Here is a 23945-nt window from a genome sequence, read left to right on the forward strand (position 1 = left end):
ACATTATCGAATGGGCAAATGACTGTTGCGTGGGCATGTGCTTGCTCAACATGTGCTTTAATAGTGAAACTGGCGCGGATTTAGCTCCCGGGGATTATGGTCTAGCACTTTTCGAGCTACTATATCACTAGCTATTGTTTAGCTAGGGCCAAATAGTTTGTAGACAAAAAGTTTACAACTGCTTAGCCTTTTATTACAACTAAACTCTTTTTAAAAAACTGTAGTGAAAGGTTTAACATTTAATAATAGTTCGGCGTGAACTACTGTGTATGTTGAGGAACATGCCCGGTTCATATGCTACACGTGCAATTCGTGTTACCTATTCTGCGTCAGCTTAAATCCTGCATCAATGTGTCTACGTTTGATAAATTCGTATGGATGTTGACACAACACAGGAAAGTCGGCGTTTGTTTATGTTTTTGATCGATAGATGCGTAGGAGATATTAAATAAAAAACACACAAATGGCAATATGACGGGACTGAACATCGGAAATCCAAGCACATAATTATTAGGTCGTTCGTGAGGTGAGCTTTAGCATAGTTTTCTGCCATATCCGGATTTGTTCGTTCTGCCTCAGGACTATTTGGCTCAAGGATGGTTAACGATCATCTACAATTTAGCCTGGACTGAATCAATTCTTAGCTTATCCTGTCGAAAGCCTTTGATGATTCAGCATTGTCTATGTAATAAACTCTAAAAAAAAAAAACGAATCTTTTCGATAGAAAGTTTGTTCCTAGTACAGTTCTTTGTTCCGAGTACGCGCCACTAGGTGAAATACTGTTTGGTAAATTATCAGCATCAACAGCCGTAGATAAAGACCCTCTTTCATCATGTGTACACTCGCTCGATGCGCAGTGCATAGTACATGCAAGTATTGCACGATGAAGTACTGACAACTAATCCAGCAGAAAGGCAAATTATCGCGTTTTGATGACAAACTTAGGCGTGAACCATGCTTGATGACTATTCACCTGTAGTTTATGTAATATCTAAATACATCTTTAGACTGAGTTTGATACTTTGCAATGGTGAGCTGTGAGAATGTGAGTTAGGCTTAAACTGATTAAAACTCTGCGTTTTTCGTTAGAGAGCTGATGCACCCGAACATGTGGAATTGTGGATCTACCACAGATGTCATTGAAAACTCATCGCCTTTAGATGTCAGTGAACCTTCTAGCGATTAGATAGGTATGAAACGTTCCATTATCGCGAGCGATAAAGAGTTTTACGGATTCTCGCGGTTAGAGTGATGCATAGAATGATAGGAAAGAGACATGGTGAATTATAGCCACTGAAGCTGTCTCCACGTACGCCCCTATTAGCTGGCACTAGCTTCCTTCTGTTTATTTTATCTATTTTATTATTACAAAGTCCTGAGGGTTCATATTATATTGCTGTTTTATAATTGTCTATCGCTATATATCTATCACAGTAGCTCAACTCTGCATCGGTTTATGTTTGAGAGATCTGAAACACCGAATCTCACTTCCCGACCCGTTTGTACCGTTTGTATTGACGATGGTATTACCTTATTTCGAATATTTTATAGGATGCTTTAACTGTATTTTTTTAGTATTTACCAGTGGTTGGCAGTGCTCAGAAAGACGCCGAAGTTGCTCTTAAAGATAATTTATCCTGCGCAGTTCTTTCGTTCGGATTGGAATTTCCCATGGCCATACTAGAAGCTCATTGTCCGAATTAAGTCAATTCATTTTATTAAGTAATATTAGAATTGGGCGACAATCGTACCATGCTTCCTATGACCAGCACAATTTTGTCAATGTAATGCTAACGAAGCTAGCTTCTTTCTATATGCACAATATAGTATTTCCTCGGGAGCCGTTACCTGCATTTACACTACGAACGTGTCGGATGACTCTTGTCAGGGCCTTGACAAATATGGTTATCATTATAGCAAAACAACTTCATGCTGAAATTGACAGATAACAATGACAAAAACAGATTTCAACTTCTATTCGTCAAACGAGATTCTCGGATCGCTCAAAAGCATCAACGCTATTTCAAGGAGGCTCGTAAACAGGTTATAAGCTCAACACAACATAGGACTACTATTTATTTTCCTGATTGATATAATAGTACATTCGAGTTCTACACAAGCACCTAAATTTCTAACAGTGAGCCTGTTTCTATCTGTGTATTTTTGATTTGTCCTAGAGCATGGCATCAGAAAACTTAGGTGGAATTAGAAGTACGAGATTTCAATTAACGCGAACAGAAAGAAAGTATGTGCGACATCGGTTCATCGATGCTTCACTATTTCAATTTTTACTTGCCAATACAACATTGGTATTACAGTGGCGCCACTAAGCTAGAAAAGGTGTGGAAAGGGAAACTAACTGTAACGGCGCTGTATAATGTCTACTTCGTGTATTACACTTGCACCGTGATATCAGCCATACTATACAACCGTTAGAGGCGCTGACTTCAAATACTCGACCTCATAACTACGCAATTCGAGCAGATAACGAAACTCAACTGTGAAGTTACGTATGAACGGTTTAGCATGGCCAAATCGGTGAGGATTCATGCCAGCTATCATATGAGCGAACGCGCATGAAATATATTTATGATGAAGGCTGCAATAAAAGACGTAAAGGCGAGTTTTGTGAAGCAATGATTATTGGTTGGCTTTTTGATACCGGTGCTAGGATCAACACTTCCTATCGTTCACGGATAAGTTGTCAACACAAACTCAATCAGCCGCAGTCAGCAGAAATGAGTTATGTCGAAAACGTCTAGTTTTTATTTTACAAAACTTGGCATTTCTGAGCATGGTAGTGCGCATGTTGTTGCTGATTTCGGCAAAAAAAAAGACCTAGCTCTGATCCTTTTCTAGTCGCGGCCAACCATCTGCACCTGAATACGTACACTTCGTAGAAAATTTGCTGTTTCGTTTCTTCGGCTCTCTGTAGACTGCACGTTAGCCGTACTATATCTTCTTAGTGTAATGATCTGTCCAATGATATACGGTGTATTCGGATATGCCGTTCATTCCGCTTGGGCACAGGTGTTACTGCTCCGAAAAGGCAAAGTTTTGGTAAATGTTGTACCTGTCATTTCGAATTGGTTGGTCGTTTTCTACGGCAATAGCTGTCTAAACTGATTACTTATCTATCAGATGGTAACGTGCTCTCCATTAGTTTGAAACGATGTCCAATTTTGTGTGTATATACATAATAATTGATGTGAAGAAATGTACCTTTGGTTTCCGCCACTTTTCTTCCTGGTGTCATGGTTTAATGCACTTTCGTTTTGCTCTTCGAAATCACTTCCGATTTTACAAAGTTCCCCGGATGTGTGCTTAGAGCTTTTTTTGCTCCTGCTTTTTAGTAGCTGATTCAGAATAAGTCTTGGCGGCTTATTTTATCTTAACGACAACTTTGTAGCGTGTATATTATCTAGTACTGTTGAGTCGGCAAGGTATAACCATCAAGCGTGTCGGCTTTTATAGAGGTTCAAGTGGAGGCTTTATCGCATGAATACGACTGTTATTATTAGAACAGACAAACTCAACAGTATATGAGGCTACGACAGTGAACACGCAGTACCTAAATTGTAACAAATGACGTTAATTCATCAATCAAACTGAGGCCTTGATTGTCGGCCTTCATATGGTTTCTGAGCGTTAGCTCTGTCAAGCTATGCCGCTGACATTCAGACTCAATCTCGACTTATATGCATCCATGAACATTTAGTTTGGGGTGATGGAGGTAGACTCGACAGGCTGACGCAAATAGAAATTCTATGGCAAATGGGGCGTCATAGTAGTGTAAACTTTTTTTTTCAATTATTCTGCGAAATTACAAGTCGAAACCGTTATTCAGTTTCCTTTCAGATTAGAACGACTATTATCTCTGCGGTCGATTTAAAAATACTAAATTATTAGCATGGATAGAAGTTCTTCGAATCGATCATACGACAGTGATAATTCCGAAGTCGAACAGCCACCTCCTCCAGGAGGGTACGTGTGGAGTGATGAAGATGTCAGCATCGGCAGGTTAGTCAGCTCGTGCGTTGTTTTTTACCTATTTACTGCAACAAATTGAATCACATGACAAAACCGTACCTAAAAAGAACGAACGTGGTGGTAGCGTTCAGGCCCAAAATGTTGAGCGCAGCAGTTAACAAAAGCAGCCGTAGATCTTTAGTCGTTCGTAGAAGTCCACCATATATTTATATTCATAATAACGTAATGGGTAGGAAATATCGCTAGGGTAACGATGTGGTGATCCAAAGATTTTATCTGCCTCGATTTTTCTGACTAACTAAACCTGATCACCGCGCCTCCTTAACTAAAATTGTTTTCCATTACACGGCTTTTTGCTACTGTAGCTAAATCGGAGGCTAGGTCGTCTGTAGTATATTACAGTAGTTTCTTCTGTAAAGTGACCGTTCAGTGGACGTAGGACGGAGCGCTTAATACTGCCGTAAACAAACTCTTCAAAAGGTTCATACAAGACAAATACGTGGCGGTATCTTAGCATATTGTATTTAATTTCTTATTAATGTTCGGTTTCAAGGCTATGGCAGTATTTTTCTATTGAAATAACTAGACGGTACAATTTCATATGCGTTGTTTTTAGCCGACCGACGTCCCCCTGTGCAACCGCTATGATCGTAATCGACGAAGGCCTAATAGAGTAAGTCCTCTGAAGCAGTCTTCCTAGCTTAGTTGGTTTGTATTATATATAATACATATATGTAATATATAATTATTTTGGTCTGCTAATAGGATTCTTAATTTATTCCGATTATAGGTAATAGTGCATCAGATTCGTAAATACTACATTCAAGTTATGACAGCTTAGTTCCAATGTAGACGATTTTTTTGTCGCTAGGTATACTATTAATGTTTAACGTATTAGTCGCATTGAAGCACGTTTTTATAAAGTCCAGTTGGCAGTTTTATCTCCATTTGAAAGATTTTGAGTAACTTATGTATTTCTAAGATCAACAATTGTCACAGAAAAATAACAAGACATTTCCTTAAATTACGTTCGATTGTGAGGTAGCTCTGTGTAAAAGAAATAGGTTATTATGTTCGGCAGAGACATAAAGTAGGTGCGTTTAATATAAACGACCGTAAAATTGTTGTTGTTGAGTGCTTTACAAATCAGTTCGAGTCTGTACTTCAGCCGAAATATTGGGCTGTCCGCCATAACGCCAGCAAGGAAGACGCAGCTACTACTTTATCGTATAGGTAGTTTGCACGTTACTGCAATCATATTTATGCCTTTTTTCGGTACTTTCAGTGGGCTTAAGGAGAGCGTAATAGATGACAGGCCAGTTGACCGTGAGTTAAAGGCTCGAAAATCGGCACAAGGTATCGAGATCAAGTTGCCTTCCAAAGATGAAGCATCGACAGCTTCGTCAGTTTTGGACAGTACACGGTCAGTCGGTAAAAAAATCTAAACTTGGCAAATCAGCTTGTCGTTAGAGAATGCTTCTTTGGTCTCGGCCCGCCTGCAGGCTAGGTGCTTGGACCTTTTCTCGGCTCTTGAACTTCGAGAACTGTTAATTCTCAAATCAGCTTTACATTTACTAGAATTAGCGGAGAATGCCTTTTTTTTTCCAAACATTATTTATCACTGGAAAATTGTTCTGCATACGCTAAGGCAAGTGATTTAAGTAGACAACTAGAAAACGCAGAATGAACCATATCCACTTTAGAGGATGACAATTGGTACGTTTTATCTCAATTTATAAGTCGATATTTAGATAGTTACGAAGAACGTTGTTAAGGTGCCAACATTGTACGTGAGCAGCGATTGAACCATTACGATAACATAAACAAAACCTCATAAGAGGTTAAAACAAAAATTAGATTATCCAACATATAATAACTACATCTTCGCGTGTAACTTCTTTTTGGCATTATCGCATGTTTATGCTATCAATTAAAAAAATCCGACTCTATTCAGCAGGGTCCATTTCATTTGCAGCAGGCAGAACGAAAAGGCACCAGAAAATTATTTAAGGACAATGGAAGTAATCCACGGTGTCTTAACTTAGATCTCCTGCAATTCTATTGAACGTTCCATGAAACAAGCTGAAATTATTAAAACTTTATACAGTTTACGAAAACTAGAAACGACATGTCTATGGATAGAAATGTATCGATTCGAGATTTACGTGTCGAGTTCAACGGCATTTAACTCAGAATCTGGTTCCTGTTTATCGATAGCTGGTATTTTTCGACCTTTTCTAGAGTCGAAATTTATCCTAGCGATCAATGGGTCGCTATATGGCATATTAATGGCTCTTTCGCAGGATCTATTTGATTATGATTCAAAAAGAACAGATCGCAGTCTACTTCAGGCGATCGACGCAGAGGTAACCAAAATACTCGTCAGAGAGAATGTAAACGATTTCCAGTAGGTTTGTACGGAAATCATTTCATATTCATGAGGTATCGAGATCTATTTTTGTAGCAGATAAAAACGGCCCCGCGATGTCAAGTGTTCGCCTACGAAGGGATACGCAATCTTTCTAGCTAAATACGTTATTAAATAAAGGAGATCAGTAGGATATGGCAATGTAGATGCGCCGTCACTGCTTTTGGTAATGAGTGAGAAAATATTTCAAAGCAGTTCAAGGGACGGCAATTCTAAATTTCGCTTAATAATATAACTAAAACTCAATTTGACCTCCTGGTTGACTATTTAAATCCGAACAAGTCCAGTTTGATCAGTCTATTTAAGCGGTCCTAATCAGGTGTTGTATGGCCAGCACAAAGCTACACAACATATCTCAAGGAGAATTTTCTATAAACTGCATTGTGGATCTGATCGAAAGAAGGAAGGCATTTTTCGAGGTGGTCATATGTTGGTTATTCTAGGCCTGTCAAGTTGAAGCCAGTGGCAAAAAAATATGCACAGTAGCCAAACATCTACAACGATATAAGAGGAACTACCAAATACCCCAGTTTATGCGTTGCCACCTTACTATTTCTTCCAAAGAAACGTTGCCATTATGAGAATATCCGAACTATCCAGAAGAACGAATCCATATTGACAGCGATGAACCGTGTACGCGCTAGCATTGTCTTTAAGTTGTGGGTGCAATGCCAGCTACTAAATAGGAAGAACCGATCATTGATACGTCATCGATTGTAGAGAACACCCTCTACCTATGTGTTCGCACGTTTCGGTTTGTCTCGTATACTCGTACCAAACAAAGGAACTCAGTTCACAAGTTCTAAATTGAAGCTCTTCTCTAAAGAAGGTGGGGTAATTTATGATGGTACCATTGTCGGCATTATTACACTTAGCAATAACTCGTTAAGCCGAACATGCTTTTGCATACATAAACAAAATGATTAGTGTTACTGGAGATAGATATCGGCTGAGTTATCGCTAATGTTTTGATGCCCCTATGAGATAGGTTTGCATATATATATATATATATATATATATATATATATATATATACACATATATGCGGTCCGTACCAATATTCCTAGGCACTGCTGCCAGTACCAAGACATCATCACCACATCATGGATATATATCTACAAGTCAAATGAAAAAGGGTTCCTAGTACCTACAAGTATTCACAACAGGAATGTTAAGGTGAAGTAAGTTATTGGGTAAGCATTGAACCCAACAATATAATTGCACGAACGGGATATCAACTGGTCAATGGATTCGTCAATCAAGTAAAATAAAACATAGTGAGATTTGATGACGATGACCATTATTATTCCATAATCGTAGCAAATATCAAAAGTGCAAGTTTAACAATCAATAGAACACAGGATTATCGCAAGACCAACAAGCTAACATTAAAAAATGACTAGCTTTAGCTCAAATAAACGCTAATTAACAAATAGAAAACGTTTCAAAGCCAGTGAGGATAGATGCCCTTCTACAATGTATGTTTTCACGAGGTTGCTGACAGAAACGAAATAATATTAATAGTGACGCATCAGTATAAATCGTTTCCCTCGGCATGATCCTTTCTTCAAGGCTTCTCTAGAAGCGTAAAAAGATCCTACCGACTCATTAGTGAGAGTTCTGGCTTTTTTGCTCGACTCAACAAGTCTTTCAGTGTTATGTGGTTACCGCACTACCAATGTCTATCGAAAGCCTCTTTCTAATATATATTGCATATTGTTCTGTATCAATTAAATACAAACTGCTATTACAAAAACAACGTTCCCTCGAGAAAAATGATGCCATGATTTTCCTGCGTTCATTATCGATCTTTCTTATTTGTCTACTCCGGAACATTTTCTTCTATTAAAATGTTATGGCATTTTTCAGACTTAGTTGTATTACGTTATACTTACAGATCTGACTCGAAGAACCCCTACAACGACGCAGCGGGTCTCGCTGTGGGTCATGAGAGCCTGCTATCAGAAGCTGCGACAGATCTCGATTACGTGTAAGCGGCTTTCTGGTAAAGAGTTTTTTTTGTTTCCGTTTATGTACATAAAAAAAAGCAACAGAGGTGTCAACTTGTTAAATCGTCTGTTGTTGCGACCAATAGTTAAACAAAATAATTGACAAAATTGCCACTTTGGTTCCGTTGACGTGGTCCTGGTTAGAAAGAAACGTTTTTTCGTTTTGCGTATGGGAATCAGGATTCCACTATCACTCCGTACTCGTGGAAACATTACACGGCCTAAACGCTTACGGAAGGTGTGCATATTTGCTGCACATCAAGGTTTTAAGGTAAATGGGGACCAAGTCACCGTTTTAGTCTGCGGTATTTAAGCATTCTCATAAAAGCTGATTTATAACCGATCTAACATGATCGATTTATTTAAATATTTTTATTCAACGCACTTTACCGTCATCTCATACATCTTCTGATCAATAAGCAACGCTGTATATTGAATAGCATAGATCTCGTTCTTGTTAATACAAACGGCTGTGTGGCGGAGTCGGACCAGGCAAGGTACTCTAGATGCCGTTCGTTTAGCTTATTTAAACTAATGGAAACACTTCCGCAGAGCGTCCGCAGATAATAGCTTAGGACTCCAATAATTATATAAGTTACTCTATTGATTATAAAGCTAAGTAATACTACATTGGATACAAACGTTTCGGGTTAGGCTTAAGACCATTTTGATCGATTTATATATCTTTCGAGTTTCATTTTTTCCGCATACTCGGTTGAATAGAAATCTACAACGTTCTCCGTACGTTATCTATTGGACGTTAAGATGTACCAGCAACACTAAACGTTCTTACCAAATGCTCTTCCGTCTGATGACTGACTAAATAGATTATGTTGTAACAGGTTAAACTTGAAAGCTCTATCACATTAAGTTTTTATGTACACTGTGTACTCAAAATTCCAACAAGTTTCACTAGATCCATGAAATATGAGTGCAAGAACTGTAAAAATTAACTTATTAGCTTAATAATTTAAAAAGCCCCTTGGAAATATTTTGCTTTAGAAATTGGATAGCGTCAGCCCGGCCGCTTATTGCAATAAAACAGCTCTAAACAGAAACTGTTCATACATAGGTAGGTCTATATCCTAACCCGGTAAAATCTAAAGTATCCTCGTCTACCGTAGCCTGTTGAATGCTTAACAAAAGCATTGACCCCTTGAAATCTTGAAGTGTATTCTTTCATTCTGTGAAAATATTTTGTTACAACCTCCATTATAATATATTATACAACTGTAACGTGATTCATGTGTTCTGATGTCATTTTTTGCTAGACAAAGAACACCTGAAGTAAGCAATCTTCAAAAACGCTCGGAAAGCTTCAATCTTCGACCCCGGAAGAAGTTTCATTATAGTTTCGCTAATGACGACACTCCTTCGTTTGTCACGCGTCGAACATCAAGCATTGAAGAAACGCCTACCGCTAAAATTGGCGCAGATAGCCGCAAAAGGTAAAGATCATTCTACTCTGTTGCTTTTTATGATCCATATTGTATGCTCTACAGACAATACAATCATTAATTCAGGCAAGGCTTCGCTCAGAACTGTAATAACTATGTATGTACTGATACGAAGTTACGTAGGATTATGGAAAATAACTGCCACTAGATTTCTATAATAAAAGTTTCTAGCGAGAGTTGCTACGATAACCCGCAAAGGTCCCGTACACACTCTTTAGTTGCAACGTACGAACAGGGCTAATGATTTTGATGTGAGAATCCTAATTCTGAGGCTTTTTCATAAATGTAAACTCTAATCCAGAATGAGTTGCTATTGTCATAAACCGTTTAGTATGATCCTCTTAAGAAAAAATTAAGAGAAAGAAACGTTGGTTGTTTTTTTACGAAGGTTAGATAAAAAAAAAAAAATTGCAGTTACGTTAAGGCGGAGTTTGAAGCTAATTATTGCATGAGGTATCTTTATATAGAAATCAGCATTCTAACAGGTCGTATAGATTTACTTTAGATGTGATGCTTTTTTGATCACTTCTAAGGCCATACATCTCAGTAAAAAAGTTAAATATCCTGCAAAAGGCACTGTCGTTACTTTAAAAATATGACAGGGTTGAATTGAATTTAAACTTTCGGCATCCAAAAGCAGTAAGTGCACTCCGTGTAGCCTTCCGTCTAATTGAACAAATCACATTCAAAGTCTTTAAAAAAATAAAGTTATCAGCGAACTAATTAGAAAAATTTCTATTTTTTTCAGTCCCCTTTTGGTCTGTGTCAATTTTTGAATACTGTGCCGTGCCTTCGTCGAGCCGAATTAAGTTTGGAACGTAAAGGTCCGTATCAGGACGAAAATTGCTTAATCAAAAATCAATTTACGATCACTTACATTGAAGGGTTTTTTTTCAACGGACCTTAAAGCTTAGCCCTAGGCCTCTAACACGTAGATATCCAAGCAAAAGCTAAACAAGAAGTAGCCCTTGAAGAAAATGAGCCCCAATGTTTTACGGTTGCTCTCATTTTGTATTTCTTTAGCATTCGTCGTCGGGTAAACTCATTACAACGATTCAGCGCAGGCGATGGTATCGATACTGAGTACGTTAAGTTCGAACGAAGGGCAGACAGACTTATTCGTAGTTGCATTAACATGCTTGGAGACTCTTCAACATTATTTCTACCAATCGATTTCTGTCTTGGACATAAGAAAAAAAGAAGTCTGGGCGCAAGGAAAAAGTCCGCAGAGAGCAGGACGCGTAAGAGAAGCACACTGAGATACAGTCAGTGCCCTGAATGGCTGCTCGATACAAAATGCGCTCGAAGGTCCTATTCGACTGCGCAGCTCGTTATAGGCGAAGCATTGGATATGGATGCCAAAATAATATACGCTTTCAACACCAGGAATTCTAATCTTAAGCAGGTTAGTGGCGAGGTATATGTGCTCCTGGAAATTTCTCCTGAGGAGTTAAACACAAACCAGTGGCAAATGAAAAAATTTCCGCAAGCCCGTTGGCGGGTGAGACTTGGGACCTCAGGAAAATTAGCTAATTTGCGCATCGATCAAGCAGTACTGGGTAGTACTAGTCAAGAGCACTCACTGAGTAAGGCGCCAACAGGTAATGGGGCCGAGTTAACACATGAGTGCATTATCCCAATGCCGGCTATAAGTTCTGGACTTAAAGATGTTGCTACCAAGAAAGCTCAAAGGTCGCCGGTATCTACAAGCACGGCCAAATCCGATCAGCAGTCAATTCGATCTAAAATTGCATCTGCCATTAATAATGAACCTTCTGTATCCAATACCAAATGCAGCGTAGACAGACACTTAAATTGGGGGAAAGCCCAGAACATTGGTGGCGAGCAATTCGTTAGATCTGAACATGAAGTTACAGTGGAAGGGCCTTCCATTCAGTCACTTGAAAGTTCAATTGGTAAGAACATCAGTGCAGAGCCTAAACAACGCTCATTCTCCACGCCCACAAACGGTAAGTGCTCCAAGGCCTAATTTACTAAAAAGGTTAGGAGTAGAATTTAATTTACTGAGCGACAGATTGCTTGTATCTATTTGCAAGGGTGTATATACATTTTCTTTGTTACATCAAACACTGCATGAATCCATAGCATTGAAGTCAAAAATACTAGTATTACTATTACTTTTGTCGACTAATAGACAATTCGTCACTGTTTTCAGACGTTGCTCAAGGATCCCGTTCAGTCCGTTTTTCTAGCGACACCCTGGCAGATGAGATCAATACTTCAGATACTCAGCTCGCTCATTCTTGTAGCACGCTTAGTCCGCTGCAAGAGTTTTTGCGCGAGACTGTTTCAAGGAAACCCATTAGGTCTCTGAGCAATTATCTAAGCGCCAATAACATTGAAATTCTGCATCTTGCTGGAGTGGGCGGCTTTGGCTTTGTGGTCGTAATTCGCCGCGTTAAGCCTCGAGTGGCACGGGTGCCGTCCGAGGTCAGAGTGCTTAAATTCGTGCCCATCGAAAATCTGGATCAGGATTCAAGCAATCTTCTTGTTGAAGTTCGGGTGGCTCGTCAATTGTCGAATTTGCGTAAATACGCTATTCCCGGTTTTCCAGAGTACTTTGGCTGTGAGTTCCTGCAGGGCCGGCTGCCGGATCACTTGAAAGCCCTTCTTGAAAAAATGCCTGATACGCTGTTCTTGACAGATAGCAACTTGACTCAGTGGCTTTTTATTGAAATGGAGTATGTTGGCATTAGCCTCGACTACTACAGAATATCACTCCAAGACGATTGGCAACTAGATGATTATCGGGATGCGCTGTCGATCCTTGGCCAGCTCTTAATATCTTTAGCAGGAGCTGAAAAGGCATTGAAATTTGAGCATCGTGATTGCCACTGGGGAAATATTTTGGTTAATCGTGTCGAGCCAGAAGACAGTTATATTAAGATAAACTTCGGCGACGTTACAAAAGTGTTGTGTACTCGGGGCATCCGTGTGGCTATGATCGATTTTAGCCTAGCTCGATGCGTCCTTCTTGACGAGAATAACCGTAAAAGGGTTCAATACAGCAACCTGAATGAGCGTTTCCCCGAAATATTCCAACAGTCTGGTTCACTCCAATATGATGTATATAAAGAGATGATTCAAATTATCGGAACGAACTGGGCTGGTTTCCATCCGCGTACCAACGTCCTATGGATCGAGTATCTCCTTAAAAAATTGCTAAACAGTATCAACTACAAAGCCAGGAATAAAAAGGAAACAGTTGAACGCGTGCTGATTAGACGATTTTATGAGGATCTTCGAAATCGGCCAGCAACTTCGTCTGCGGCCTGCTTACAGCGTTTTCTTCAAATCCTGTGATGTCGATGTTGCCGCTATTACCGCCATCGTCGCCGCGCAAGCTTTTCGGCTCCAAAAAGGCGTTCCGAAAAATGTGCTGCCCGACCAGCCTATCCTATGAACGCTACTTTAAGTTGAAAACTACCGAAAACTGGTGAGTCCTGCCAAGCTGGCTGATTATTCGGGGCATCTCTCCGATCCCAAGACGAAATGCTCTGGTCGCCGGTCTCACCAAGTGATAGAAATCAGTTTTATATTTTTCTTATATTTTTATTGTGACGATCCTTGGCACAAAATGCTCTAATTCCTTATTGGTTTAACGCGATTATTCATTTTCACACTAGGGAGGGCTTTAGGATATCGTAGAGACGAGTGATGTTGCCTATCAGAAAAGGCTTAACAGTTTCTGCCGCAATAAAATTCAGTTCACTGTACCGCTTATTCATTGGATTGGAGACGAAGAAATGCCATGACGCTGTTGTAAAAGGCGCATAAATTTGTTACATCCTTAAGACCAACCGAATTTTCCATAATGGACAGCTTCTGCAAGTAGTTCGCAGATATTGTCACACTTCAGTATAAAAAAAATTCATTACATTTATTGCGGCTATCTGTAGTGTCTAGTTAGGGGATTACGTAGACGATACGGATTATTTATTTTCGCAAGTCCTTAGTCATAAATTATCCTGAAAAAGCAAACTATTTAGTCCCCAATATCTAACCATAAGTGTAAACAATGTGTTCAAGTAGTCTCGGTGCCATCATACCTATCGAATTAAGAATACGCGACACGTCGGCACATAAGCACTTCGTACATTTTGTGTATGTGATAACCGTTGGTACGTTCAGTCACAGACCCCACGTGTCGAAACATAGCTCACGAAGACAGCGTATTCTATAGTACTTAATGAATTTCTTGCTTACTATATGAATAGAGCTGAAGGGATGCAATGAGCCAACTGTACGCGTAGATAACGCATAGGGACCTGGGCGTACTTCGAAAATATTCGATACAGTAAAGTATCGCCTAATGTTGATAGAGATAAGTAAAAATAAATAAAAATGTAAAACTTGTTTTTTTTTGCACATATATTATTCTCAACAGGAGAACCACAACTGCAATGTCTAATAAAACAGTCGTTCTGTTCGTTATGAGTCTTCCAATGAACGCACATTCGATCCACATGATACGGGATGTTGCCCATAACGATGGTGTAACTTCGCATTTATTCGATAATGATTCGTGACCCGGGAACAGGCTTTGGCTGTCATCGTTTTCGAAATACATTAAGAGCACACTTACATACACATACATCATGGATGAGAATTAGAATATTACATCATTTTCGTCAAATATGTTATTATTCGGGTCACTATATTATTGTCGTGTCTGTAAAATCAGTACGATGACATAACACATCCGTTCCCTGGTCTGGTTAAGATCCGCAAGCATCCTTTCGTGATCAAATGTTGGCGTTTACCTTTTACCAGGACCATTTACCGTGGATCATGGCTAAAGAAAGTCACATATCGGTCTGTTGTAACGCATTGCGTTTTTATCTAAGGTTTAGTGGGGATTATTAAGGAAACCAGTGCACAGCGTAGGTTTGGCGACGCGATCAGTTTCTACTGGGTCTTATGCTGACTGCTGTGTCGAACGCTGATTGAACGATTCGACATATAAACATTTCGGGCTGAAATAAAGAAAGTCTAGGCCCTATTATGTAGCTGTTCATCTGTTCGAGGCTGTTTTTTTTTTTTATATCAACCTCTGACACAGCATTAGAGACTGCCATCTTTTTTTTTTTTTTTTTTTTTAAAAATCTTTTTTTCTTTCAGCACTCTTCTGCATTTAGCCGTTGCTCCATTTTCACTGTTCAGTAGTTGAATTATCATATAAACACATTGATACAAGCGCGGGTGTTCCCTGAAACCTCTCAAGTATCATGTCTCTGCAAAGATCTTGTACAGTACATCGGATTAGATTAGTTAATGCATTCAATTCCAATAGCTCCTGCTGTGTTTTACAGGATATGCAAAACAGTCATCATTTTATTGACTCCATAGAAAATGTGCAACAGCTCATCAGGATGAGAACGGTTAAAACACGCACCTCACAAAATTTTCCCCGTGGAAACTTTTCATTGTATTGCTGCTATATACAATATTATGGATAACGCAGAATAGTGCGCAGATGAAGTAATCGAAGTATATTTAACGCATATATTGGGACTCTAATTAGACCGACCACAGATTGTGCTGCATACTGTATATTTAAACCCTATAGGGTTAGAATATGTCTTAACGGAGGGGTAAAATCTAAGACGTGTATCAGCTTTGTAATTTCTCTAGTAGTTGATAGATTTAAATCGTAGACAGCGTATTAACAAATGTATTTACTCAGCTTGCTTAAGATGTTATTCTGTATGACAGAGTCCGTTTAGCTTTTTGGGTCCCATGATTAGCATAGTGGCCCGTCTAGATTTCTGCGCCATCACGTGGCATCGTTTCATGAATATGGCTGTTTCTATGTGATCATTGTTTGTTATATTCTAAAATGCCTTGTCGATGTTTATTCGGGCCGTGGCGGTCGTTGTGTTATATCGTATTCTTTGCACAGTATTGTGGGAACTTCCAGGCGGAGAACGGGCGCGCAGTCTATTTGTCCGCGTGGGTCCTGGAGACGATGTGCTTTTTGAGTGTCGATTTTGCGCCCCGATAGTGATGTAGTCTAGTCTGGATGGACTTTCTTCAAGCGCAGGATGCACCAAATCGCTATCTGCGGTCAGAATTTCAAAAAGTTCAAGGGCTGTTGGTCTGTCGTCTTTCTTGAACATCCACATTCGAAGAAACAGTGCCTCTAGTTTGCTCGATACCTTTTGGGGTAATGTAGGCATACCCCCGTTACGAATGTGGTCTTGGACCTTATTATCATCTAAATCGTTATATGGATAAGCGCCAAATGTGATTATTTCGTAAAGGACAACTCCAAAACTCCAGATGTCTGACTGAATATGATAGACTCCAGTAGACAGAAGTTCAGGCGACATCCATCGTACCGGCATAGGACCAGACCGAACGATACGGTAGTAATCTGCGTCCACAAGGTTTTTACAAAAACCGAAATCAGCAATTTTGATAGTTAGCGTTTCGTGAACTAAACAGTTACGGCAAGCAAGATCGCCGTGAACGTAATTCAAACTAGCTAGGTAAGACAGGCCTCGACAAATGTCTAGCGCCATCCGGGTGAGATGTGCAGAGTGGATCTCTCCTTTGATGGCGAGGTGCCGACGGTCTTGGAGATAGCTTCTGAGATTACCAAACATCATAAATTCAGTAACAATTTGACATTTGTCATGTTGCGTAATGACTCCGATAAGACGCAATATATTCACGTGCTCAAAGCGTTTCATGACTTCTGCTTCGCTGAGCAGCTCCATTTTCGCGTTGAGATTTTTTGGATCCTTTGCCGCTTTGACAGCAACCGGAAAGACGCAATTCTCTTCTTTAAGGTATTCACCAAGGTAAACTTTACCGAAAGCGCCTTCTCCGAGCGATCGGTAGATGCGTACGCTGTCCTCCGGTAGTTCATATTCGGAAAGACCGCTGAATGGCGATATTTGTTGCTGTTCGAACCTTTTCAATTTTTGCCTATAGTAACGGTGCAGTAGACCGCCAGCTGCGAGCGACAATACAACGACCGATGTTAGCATTACGGCGACGATAAAGATAACCATCGCTACGTCACATCCCACACGATGCCCTAGGAATCCGTTAATTAACGTGAATAACGGTGACGAGCAGTTGTTTGGATAAGTGCGGGGGCTTCCATCGGTGATTGGGCCGTAACGATACACAATTCGATTCTGTTTTTCGCATTTTTTTACGTTCTTGGGCAATTTCTCCGGATCTATTTGTGAGATGAGTCCGAATTGTTCGCCCAGTGAGTCTGACCGGGTGTGGAAAAATGAATCGATGCAATTATACACACCGTCGACGTACTGGTAAATATCAATTTGCGATATTTTACGGGTATTATTTACAAAATGCACCGGTCCAGAGACTCCATTGAAAGGATTACTTCGAATGCTGTTTATCAGTTTTTTAACGTGCGTTTGATTCCGTTCTTGAAGTAAAGAGATAGTAGCCTGGTTGAGTTCCTGTAGCTCTCGTAGGCCCTTGGCTAAGGCCCAGATCGCATCGTAAGCATATCCTATGTAAGGGAGCAGGGAGAATTTTTCCAAGTATTTTTGTTTAAAGTCGGACACATTTGCAAAGCCAACTTCTGTCTTAAAGTCGTCTCCCTCTAATTCTTTGAACTGATAGGCGAACGAGTAGTTTATAGCATCATCGAGCTTTTCCACCGTGCAATTTTCCGGCAATGCCTCTAGCGAGACGTTGAACCAGTTCCTAGGCAGCCATGGGGGTAACAGCCAAGCATATTTATTACGCCAAGTCATTCCTAATTCGTAAGCCATGCACATCGTTCGAAGACCTACTGATACTTGAAAATCACCAATTAGAATTCGGTAACCTTTCTCAATTACGATTTGTAGATCGTCCCTGGGATTTTCTTTAGAACTTAACTTAACCGAAGCTTCCATTTTTAGTTGGCGGATATCGGCCATTGCACGTAGATGGGTATTCCAAGACGAAGCCGCATTATCGAAGAAGTGCGCGAATATGCCCCAGTACTGGCTTTTCATGAAGGCTATATATGCTCCGTATAGAATCGAAGGGTCGGGTGCGATACGAAAGAAATAGTTATGGCCGCTTTGATCATTCGTCGTAGCACTCTCGGTGTTATAGCTAATAACAGTGTGCGCGTAGTAGTTGGCTAGGCCGACGAGATTCTCTAGGGAACGATTACATTCTGAGCCGACGACCGCTATGATTTGCTCGTGATTTGTTGTGATCGATTCGATATAGCTACTTACGACGGTGTCGCCATTGCAATTTCCATGTATGATCGTTTGATTCATTATGTAGCCTGGAATTATGTTTGCCTCATTTATCTTGTCCATAGCTAATAGGGTGGCATGCTCGACCGAGTTTCTGTCCGCTTGTACAACTGTTAACACAGGGATTTCAGGATATACTTTTACGTTCTCCATCCATTTCCCTATATTTAGTTTATACTTGCACAAATCGCAGGCCACATCTAGAAGTCCGTCATCGTCATCGCTTAACGATTTTCGATACGCAGACATCAGGCTACGGTAGTCTCCGGCAGTGAGTCTTACGTTTTCCATGAGACGATACGCTTGCTTTGCGCCTTGCTTAATATTTTGCCATACTAGCTTGAGCATCCTTGCCGAATGATAGATACAGCCGTCAGGTTGTCCGCTCGTATCGCATGAAGGAAACAATACCTCGGTCATCTCCTCTTTGTCAAACGTCAATGGGCTTATTGAATAGTCGAAGAACACAATGCGACTATTGTTCTGGCTGAGGAAACTAATCAAGTTATCAAGGCGTTTACCGACCCATGCTACTTTAACGAAAAGTTTTAACTTCTTTATTTGCATCAACAAATCATGGTAGTTTTCGTGCGGAAAGGCAGTTAAAAGGGTTGCGCAAGTTTGATTTCGACATCTATCTGGTACGAACTGGCCTGTGTCATCGCATTCATCAAAGCCACCTAGGCGGCTACACCAACGCTTGCCAGATCCATCGGGCATGGCCGTGTACACGTTTAGCTGTGTCTCATTAAATTCAAAATTTTTAGCCAGATTTTGTCTACTAAAATATTGCCAGTGATCTGGGCCCTGACCAAATTCGGCTTCCTTTACCGTCCTAGAAGGGATAAACCAGCCGCGCCTCACGCGCGGTCCTAATTCACCGATCGAATGTACGAATCCGTTGAAGGTCGAAGTTTGATTACCAGTTTCGATGAGACCGACGTGAAGCATAGGCCGATTCGAGCAATTCGTCTCTACGGCGTTGCACGACATTTGCTTTAGCCACTCATGATAGGTATAACTAGCATTCAACAACTGAGCGTCTTTGAAGCCGACTGTATTTTTGAGCACTTGGCGAAGAACGAGGGCTAGAATACGATCTGTGGGTCGTGGACCTGCAGCAATCCAAAGGTTGGCAGATTCCTCCCCGATGAATATGCGATTGTGAATTTTTAGTTCCGGCTGTGGCCCACTGCCACTCGATACAGGCCAACATGTGCACTCATTTATAGCCGTTATTTGATTTATCCCGATACAATGAAGTAACAGTAACACCGATTCTGTAATAGGAAGAGAATACGGTATTATATAACGAATATGTATACGAAATAGAATAAACTGTGCTATATTTACACAAATAATGACTAGTTATTTGCTCTTGCGGTTACGCTGTAATACGCGGATTAACGTGCTCACACCCTCTAACCCGAAACGAGCCGTCGACCGAAGAGCAAGCGTTGGATAGTGGCCCATTCTTGTCTAACCGTACGTTGTATAACAAACGGCGAGATAATGGACACAGACAATGTTAGATTTGTCACAAAAAACAGAAATAGAAACCGTGGTATTCAGTGATGGGAAGTATCGAAAGAAATTTTAGAAATAAATGAGCCTAGTACCTTTTCACATATTTCCTACTGCTTTTTAAGTACCTTGATTTTTTTTTTTTGGTAGGTTCCACTAACTACAATTCATCGTAATGGAAACGTCCCCTTTATTATCATAAAAAGTAATATAAGATCATTGGGATCGGCTTGATCGTGCAGAGTCCAACGAGCAATCTCAAACGGCTGATTTTTTTTTTTACTAATATTACAGAGGTTGTTAAGGAGATTTGTCCCACCGGTTGACCCCTCTAAATCAGATTCAATACTCCTTTGACACACAGTAATGCTAGCGGGAACGGTTTAATTATGAGAATAGTTATATCGCCAGAGAGGATCTTTTACATTTCGGAACTTTAGGAATAAAATAATGTTTTCCCCTATAAAGTTCACACACGAGCACGACCTGTCTACTTATTTCTATATGTATACATATATATATATATATACGACTCACTTCATATAACAGAATATATTCGCCGTAAATAAAATGACTTTCAGGATATGGTTAGATAAAGGCGAGGTGGCCTTGCTAACGCGCACAATTCCTGGATGAGGGTCTCGTTTTTACTAACGGTTTCACCTATATACATATGTGTATCGACAGAAACCTAATTCAGTATCCGAAATGTTCGCTGAGCTCTCAGGATTATTTCATGACCTATTGTTCTCGGAAATGCATGCTTTTATTTTGGATATGAATAATCAGAGATTTTAAATGAGGATAATTTGTTCAGTTATCAATGTATTAACTGTTAATGGCTTTTTTTAATTCCGAAAAGCGTTTTGGTGCCTTTCCTTTAATGTTTATGTCTTCTTTCTTGTTTTGTTTTCATAACGTTTCAACAACGATTTCTTTTTAACTACCGCGGAACTCAGAATCCCAAGTTGAATGAAAGCGAGAGATGATGCCGAAAAAAATGTTCTGTTGAACAGTCAGCTTCTTAATACCTGTCGATGATTGTCGTACCGATCAGGTAGATCCGTGATATACGCCAACGCGTCGCATACTATACAACAAATGTCATCAACAGAAAACATTATTTATTCTAAAAGATTCTAGTAGAAGACAAGTATTTAAATGTTTGTTTTAAAAGTTAAGATTCCTACTTGTTTCCTCGCCTTTAATCCACAAAATTTCGATTTCAGAGCAAAACTGTAAACCTTTGTTCGTCTACACTAGTCTCCAAGAAGACAGGAGAACGACACCGCTTCCTTCGTCGGCTTAAGCTGAACTGAAAAATCTTGTCCGAGCAGAGTTTGAACTCGGTCTACCGTTTTCAATAAGTGACATGGTAACAGTAAAAGCTCAGTTTCTTTATTGATTTCGTATTTCTCGTGTTTCTCCAGCCAAACCAGCTCTAAGCCGGACTAAGGATTAGGGACAAGGACTAAGGACTAAGCATGATGCCTGCCGAATGTCAACAGAGATGTTTAGGACTGTCTGATTTTGATTTTCCCGTGTAAGGACGAACCCCAATAGTCACACCCAGTTCAACCTAAGAATACTGGTATCCTCTTAAAAGCTCATCACAGAAGTTGAAATTCACAATACATATAGAGGGACATAACGAATGTATACAAGGACCTAACGTTGAGCGCTTTAGAACTTAGTTACGAGAAGTGGCTTCCATATAAACTATTTTAATGCGTATTGGGTATGTATTCATTCCCAACTTGTGCTAGTTTCTATGTGAAAATACGTACAACGGAAAAGCAGTTGAGTTGAATTTTAATACTTCATCTGCGTATCGTCACTGTTTAAAGTATCGCAAAATGTAAATGTTTCATAATGTAAAAAAACTTTTCCTTGCAATCGACGGCCAGCTTTCTTACAGGCCAATACAACACATGACCTTCCGAACTAGATCTCATAAACTTAAGTCAGTCTTCCCTGAACCGCACTTAGGATCGACCCTATAGCGATGTGTGTAAAGAAACATTACTACCTCCACTCGTATGTTTAGTGCTATATTTACAAGTCGGTATCTCGATATTTGATAACTTCATCCCAAAGCAGGATTCGTATTCACTAATAGTTCTATTGGTTAAAAGCTGTATACATTTTGAACAACAAAAAATACTTCTAATTTTTCTAACAAAAATTATTCTAGAATTTGCGAAGGAAGGGTCCACGACCATCCGCATTGCATACGTAAATTAATGACAAGTTTAATTTGATAACAATTTTCCTAACTAATATCCCAAAAGCGGGACCATTGTGCGAAGAACTTCGTGCCATTAAAGTTTACTGTAAAAACGATACTTATTCGACTTATTTGCATAACAATATTCCTAAGATCGTTCCTTTTCTATATGAAACTTCCGAGAGACAACGAGAGACACGAGTACGTTGTAGAAAGGTGCTCGTGCCGTCTGCGCCATATGTTTTAAGGTGCTGAACCATCTAAGATGGTAACCTTTAATAATTTGTTCGGATTTAAAGTTGATGTTTAAATGACAGATTGAATAAGGCTCTTCTGTCCCAACTTGTAGTGCGATTTAGGTGTGCTGCAGTGTCCTTCAGGCCAAAGCTCATTTAGGGATATGTACATCAACCGAAATAGTGCGGATTTACTGTAAGGAATTGTGTTTAAATAGGTCGCGTTATGAATAAATTACCTGTTATTACCAAATTATACAGCCCTATCTGGACTCACCAATTATGGCTCGAAAACCTTTTCCATTACATCGTTCAATTTACCCGAAATAATTTGCCCAGAAAAGTGTTAACTCTTTGCTAAAATATAAAGTATTAACAAAAAGAGCCATTGTCCTTAAATGGAAATATTTATTATAGATTTGCGACGCCGCTTGTTCTTCTGACAATGGTACTTGTGCATGTAAATTTTGGTAAATATACAGTCGATTTTGAAAGACCATTTTTATCTGAAAATGGCTAATTATAATGTTTGTGACTTTTTTAAAATAGCTTACACACTCGTTCAGTCTATTAATAAGAAGAAGTCGTCGCACTGTAGAACGAAAGTAGGAGAGGAGGGGCAGAAAGGAAAAAACAAACATTCCACATGTTGTTTTCATGAAGTTTGGTTAAAGGCTTTGTGAGGACAAAACGGCAATTGCCCATGTGCCGTTTTTAGCGGACTATTTGATAGCTACCCTGTTACGATGGCAGCGTGTCATGGTATGCCTACGAACAGGTCAAGCGATAGCGTTCAGACATATTCCTTGTGCTGCACTATAAGCACTTCATGCAAAGGATAATCGTTTTCTGGATCTGTTGGTCCACATACTATTAAGCCCTGATATTGAGGACCTTGTGTGTCTCAGTGTTGACAAAGACGAACCTCGATGAGCGTTTTTCATATAAAAGATGTACCAGTTCTGGGTCCGTGATCACGATCCCAAACAAATCAAAAGCAGTAAACCTATTGTCCTTAGTCGATTGGGATAAAACGGTAATTCGCTTAACACCTTTTGAAGCAACGTAAAAAAAGCCTCCTCTTCGAATGCAGCTTTGAACCTAGTGATCATCCGACACACCGTCTGAATAGACTCTAAATGTGATTACTTGGTATAGGACAACGCCAAAACTACAGACGTCTGACTGCACGTGAGAGAGCGCAGTGGAAAGTAGTTCAGGCGGCAAGAGACTGGCAAGATTCTTGCAGAATCTAAAATCTACAATTTTAATCGTAGAAGTTTCGTTGCCACGGACATAATTGAAATTAGCGAGACAGTGTAGCTCCCGACTAACATCCAATGTCAGTCAAGTGAAATCCATCATATCGATAATTCTTTTGTGCGCGGTATGGTCTTGGAGACAGCACCTGAGATTACCAAAACATCATGAATTCAGTAATAATTTAACATTTGAGTAATGACTCCGATAAGAAGCAACATATTCGCGTGCTCAAAGCGTTTTATGACCTTTGCTTCGCGGAGCAGCTCCATCTTTGCGTTGAGATTTTTTGGATTTCTGCTGCTTTGACAGCAACTGGACAGAAGCAATTCTCTTCTTTAAGGTAAACTTTACTGAAAGCGCCTTTTCCGGGCGACCAGTAGGTGCGTAAGCTGTCCTCTGGCAGTTCATACTTGGAAAGGAAGGCTGCTGATGGATATGATTGATACTAGCGCAAAGGCAACGATAAAGGTAGTCGTAGCTATTTCGTAGTCTAGATTGAGAGAATTTCTTCGAACATTATCGGGCAGTTTTTCGATGCCCCAATTC

At 39.9% G+C, this 23945-nt stretch overlaps 2 protein-coding genes across 12 annotated transcripts in view; one reads left to right on the top strand and one right to left on the bottom strand.

Moving 5' to 3' along the window:
- Positions 1-264: 264 nt before the first annotated feature.
- On the top strand, positions 265-14258 carry LOC111251439 (uncharacterized). 10 transcript variants are annotated; one of them, XM_086989648.1, is made up of 9 exons: positions 265-526; positions 2179-2539; positions 3849-4021; positions 4608-4664; positions 5277-5414; positions 8317-8409; positions 9700-9876; positions 10909-11855; positions 12062-14258. In XM_086989648.1, exons 3-9 carry the CDS (start codon positions 3912-3914, stop codon positions 13207-13209), a joined length of 2670 nt encoding a protein of 889 aa, XP_086845774.1. In that variant the 5' UTR covers positions 265-526; positions 2179-2539; positions 3849-3911; the 3' UTR covers positions 13210-14258. The 10 variants fall into 10 exon arrangements, with proteins under 10 accessions (XP_086845774.1, XP_022663743.1, XP_086845769.1 ...); XM_086989643.1 differs by lacking the exons at positions 265-526; positions 2179-2539 and adding exons at positions 614-915; positions 1091-1191; XM_086989649.1 differs by lacking the exons at positions 265-526; positions 2179-2539 and adding exons at positions 614-915; positions 1091-1191 and having other exon boundaries at positions 3860-4021.
- Position 14259: 1 nt separating this feature from the next.
- Positions 14260-23945, bottom strand: part of LOC111251343 (uncharacterized) — a 46396-nt gene continuing 36710 nt past the window's right edge. Inside the window, exon 3 of one of the 2 annotated variants that reach the window (XM_086989641.1) lies at positions 14260-19429. In XM_086989641.1, coding sequence (XP_086845767.1) covers positions 15741-19429 — 3689 coding nt within the window. In that variant the 3' untranslated portion in view covers positions 14260-15740. The remainder of the gene's footprint in view (positions 19430-23945) is intronic. The other variant, XM_086989642.1, reaches the window with a different exon arrangement.

The sequence above is a fragment of the Varroa destructor genome, unplaced genomic scaffold, assembly GCF_002443255.2.
Source record: "Varroa destructor unplaced genomic scaffold, Vdes_3.0 BEIS01000005.1, whole genome shotgun sequence".
Classification (NCBI taxonomy): domain Eukaryota; kingdom Metazoa; phylum Arthropoda; class Arachnida; order Mesostigmata; family Varroidae; genus Varroa; species Varroa destructor.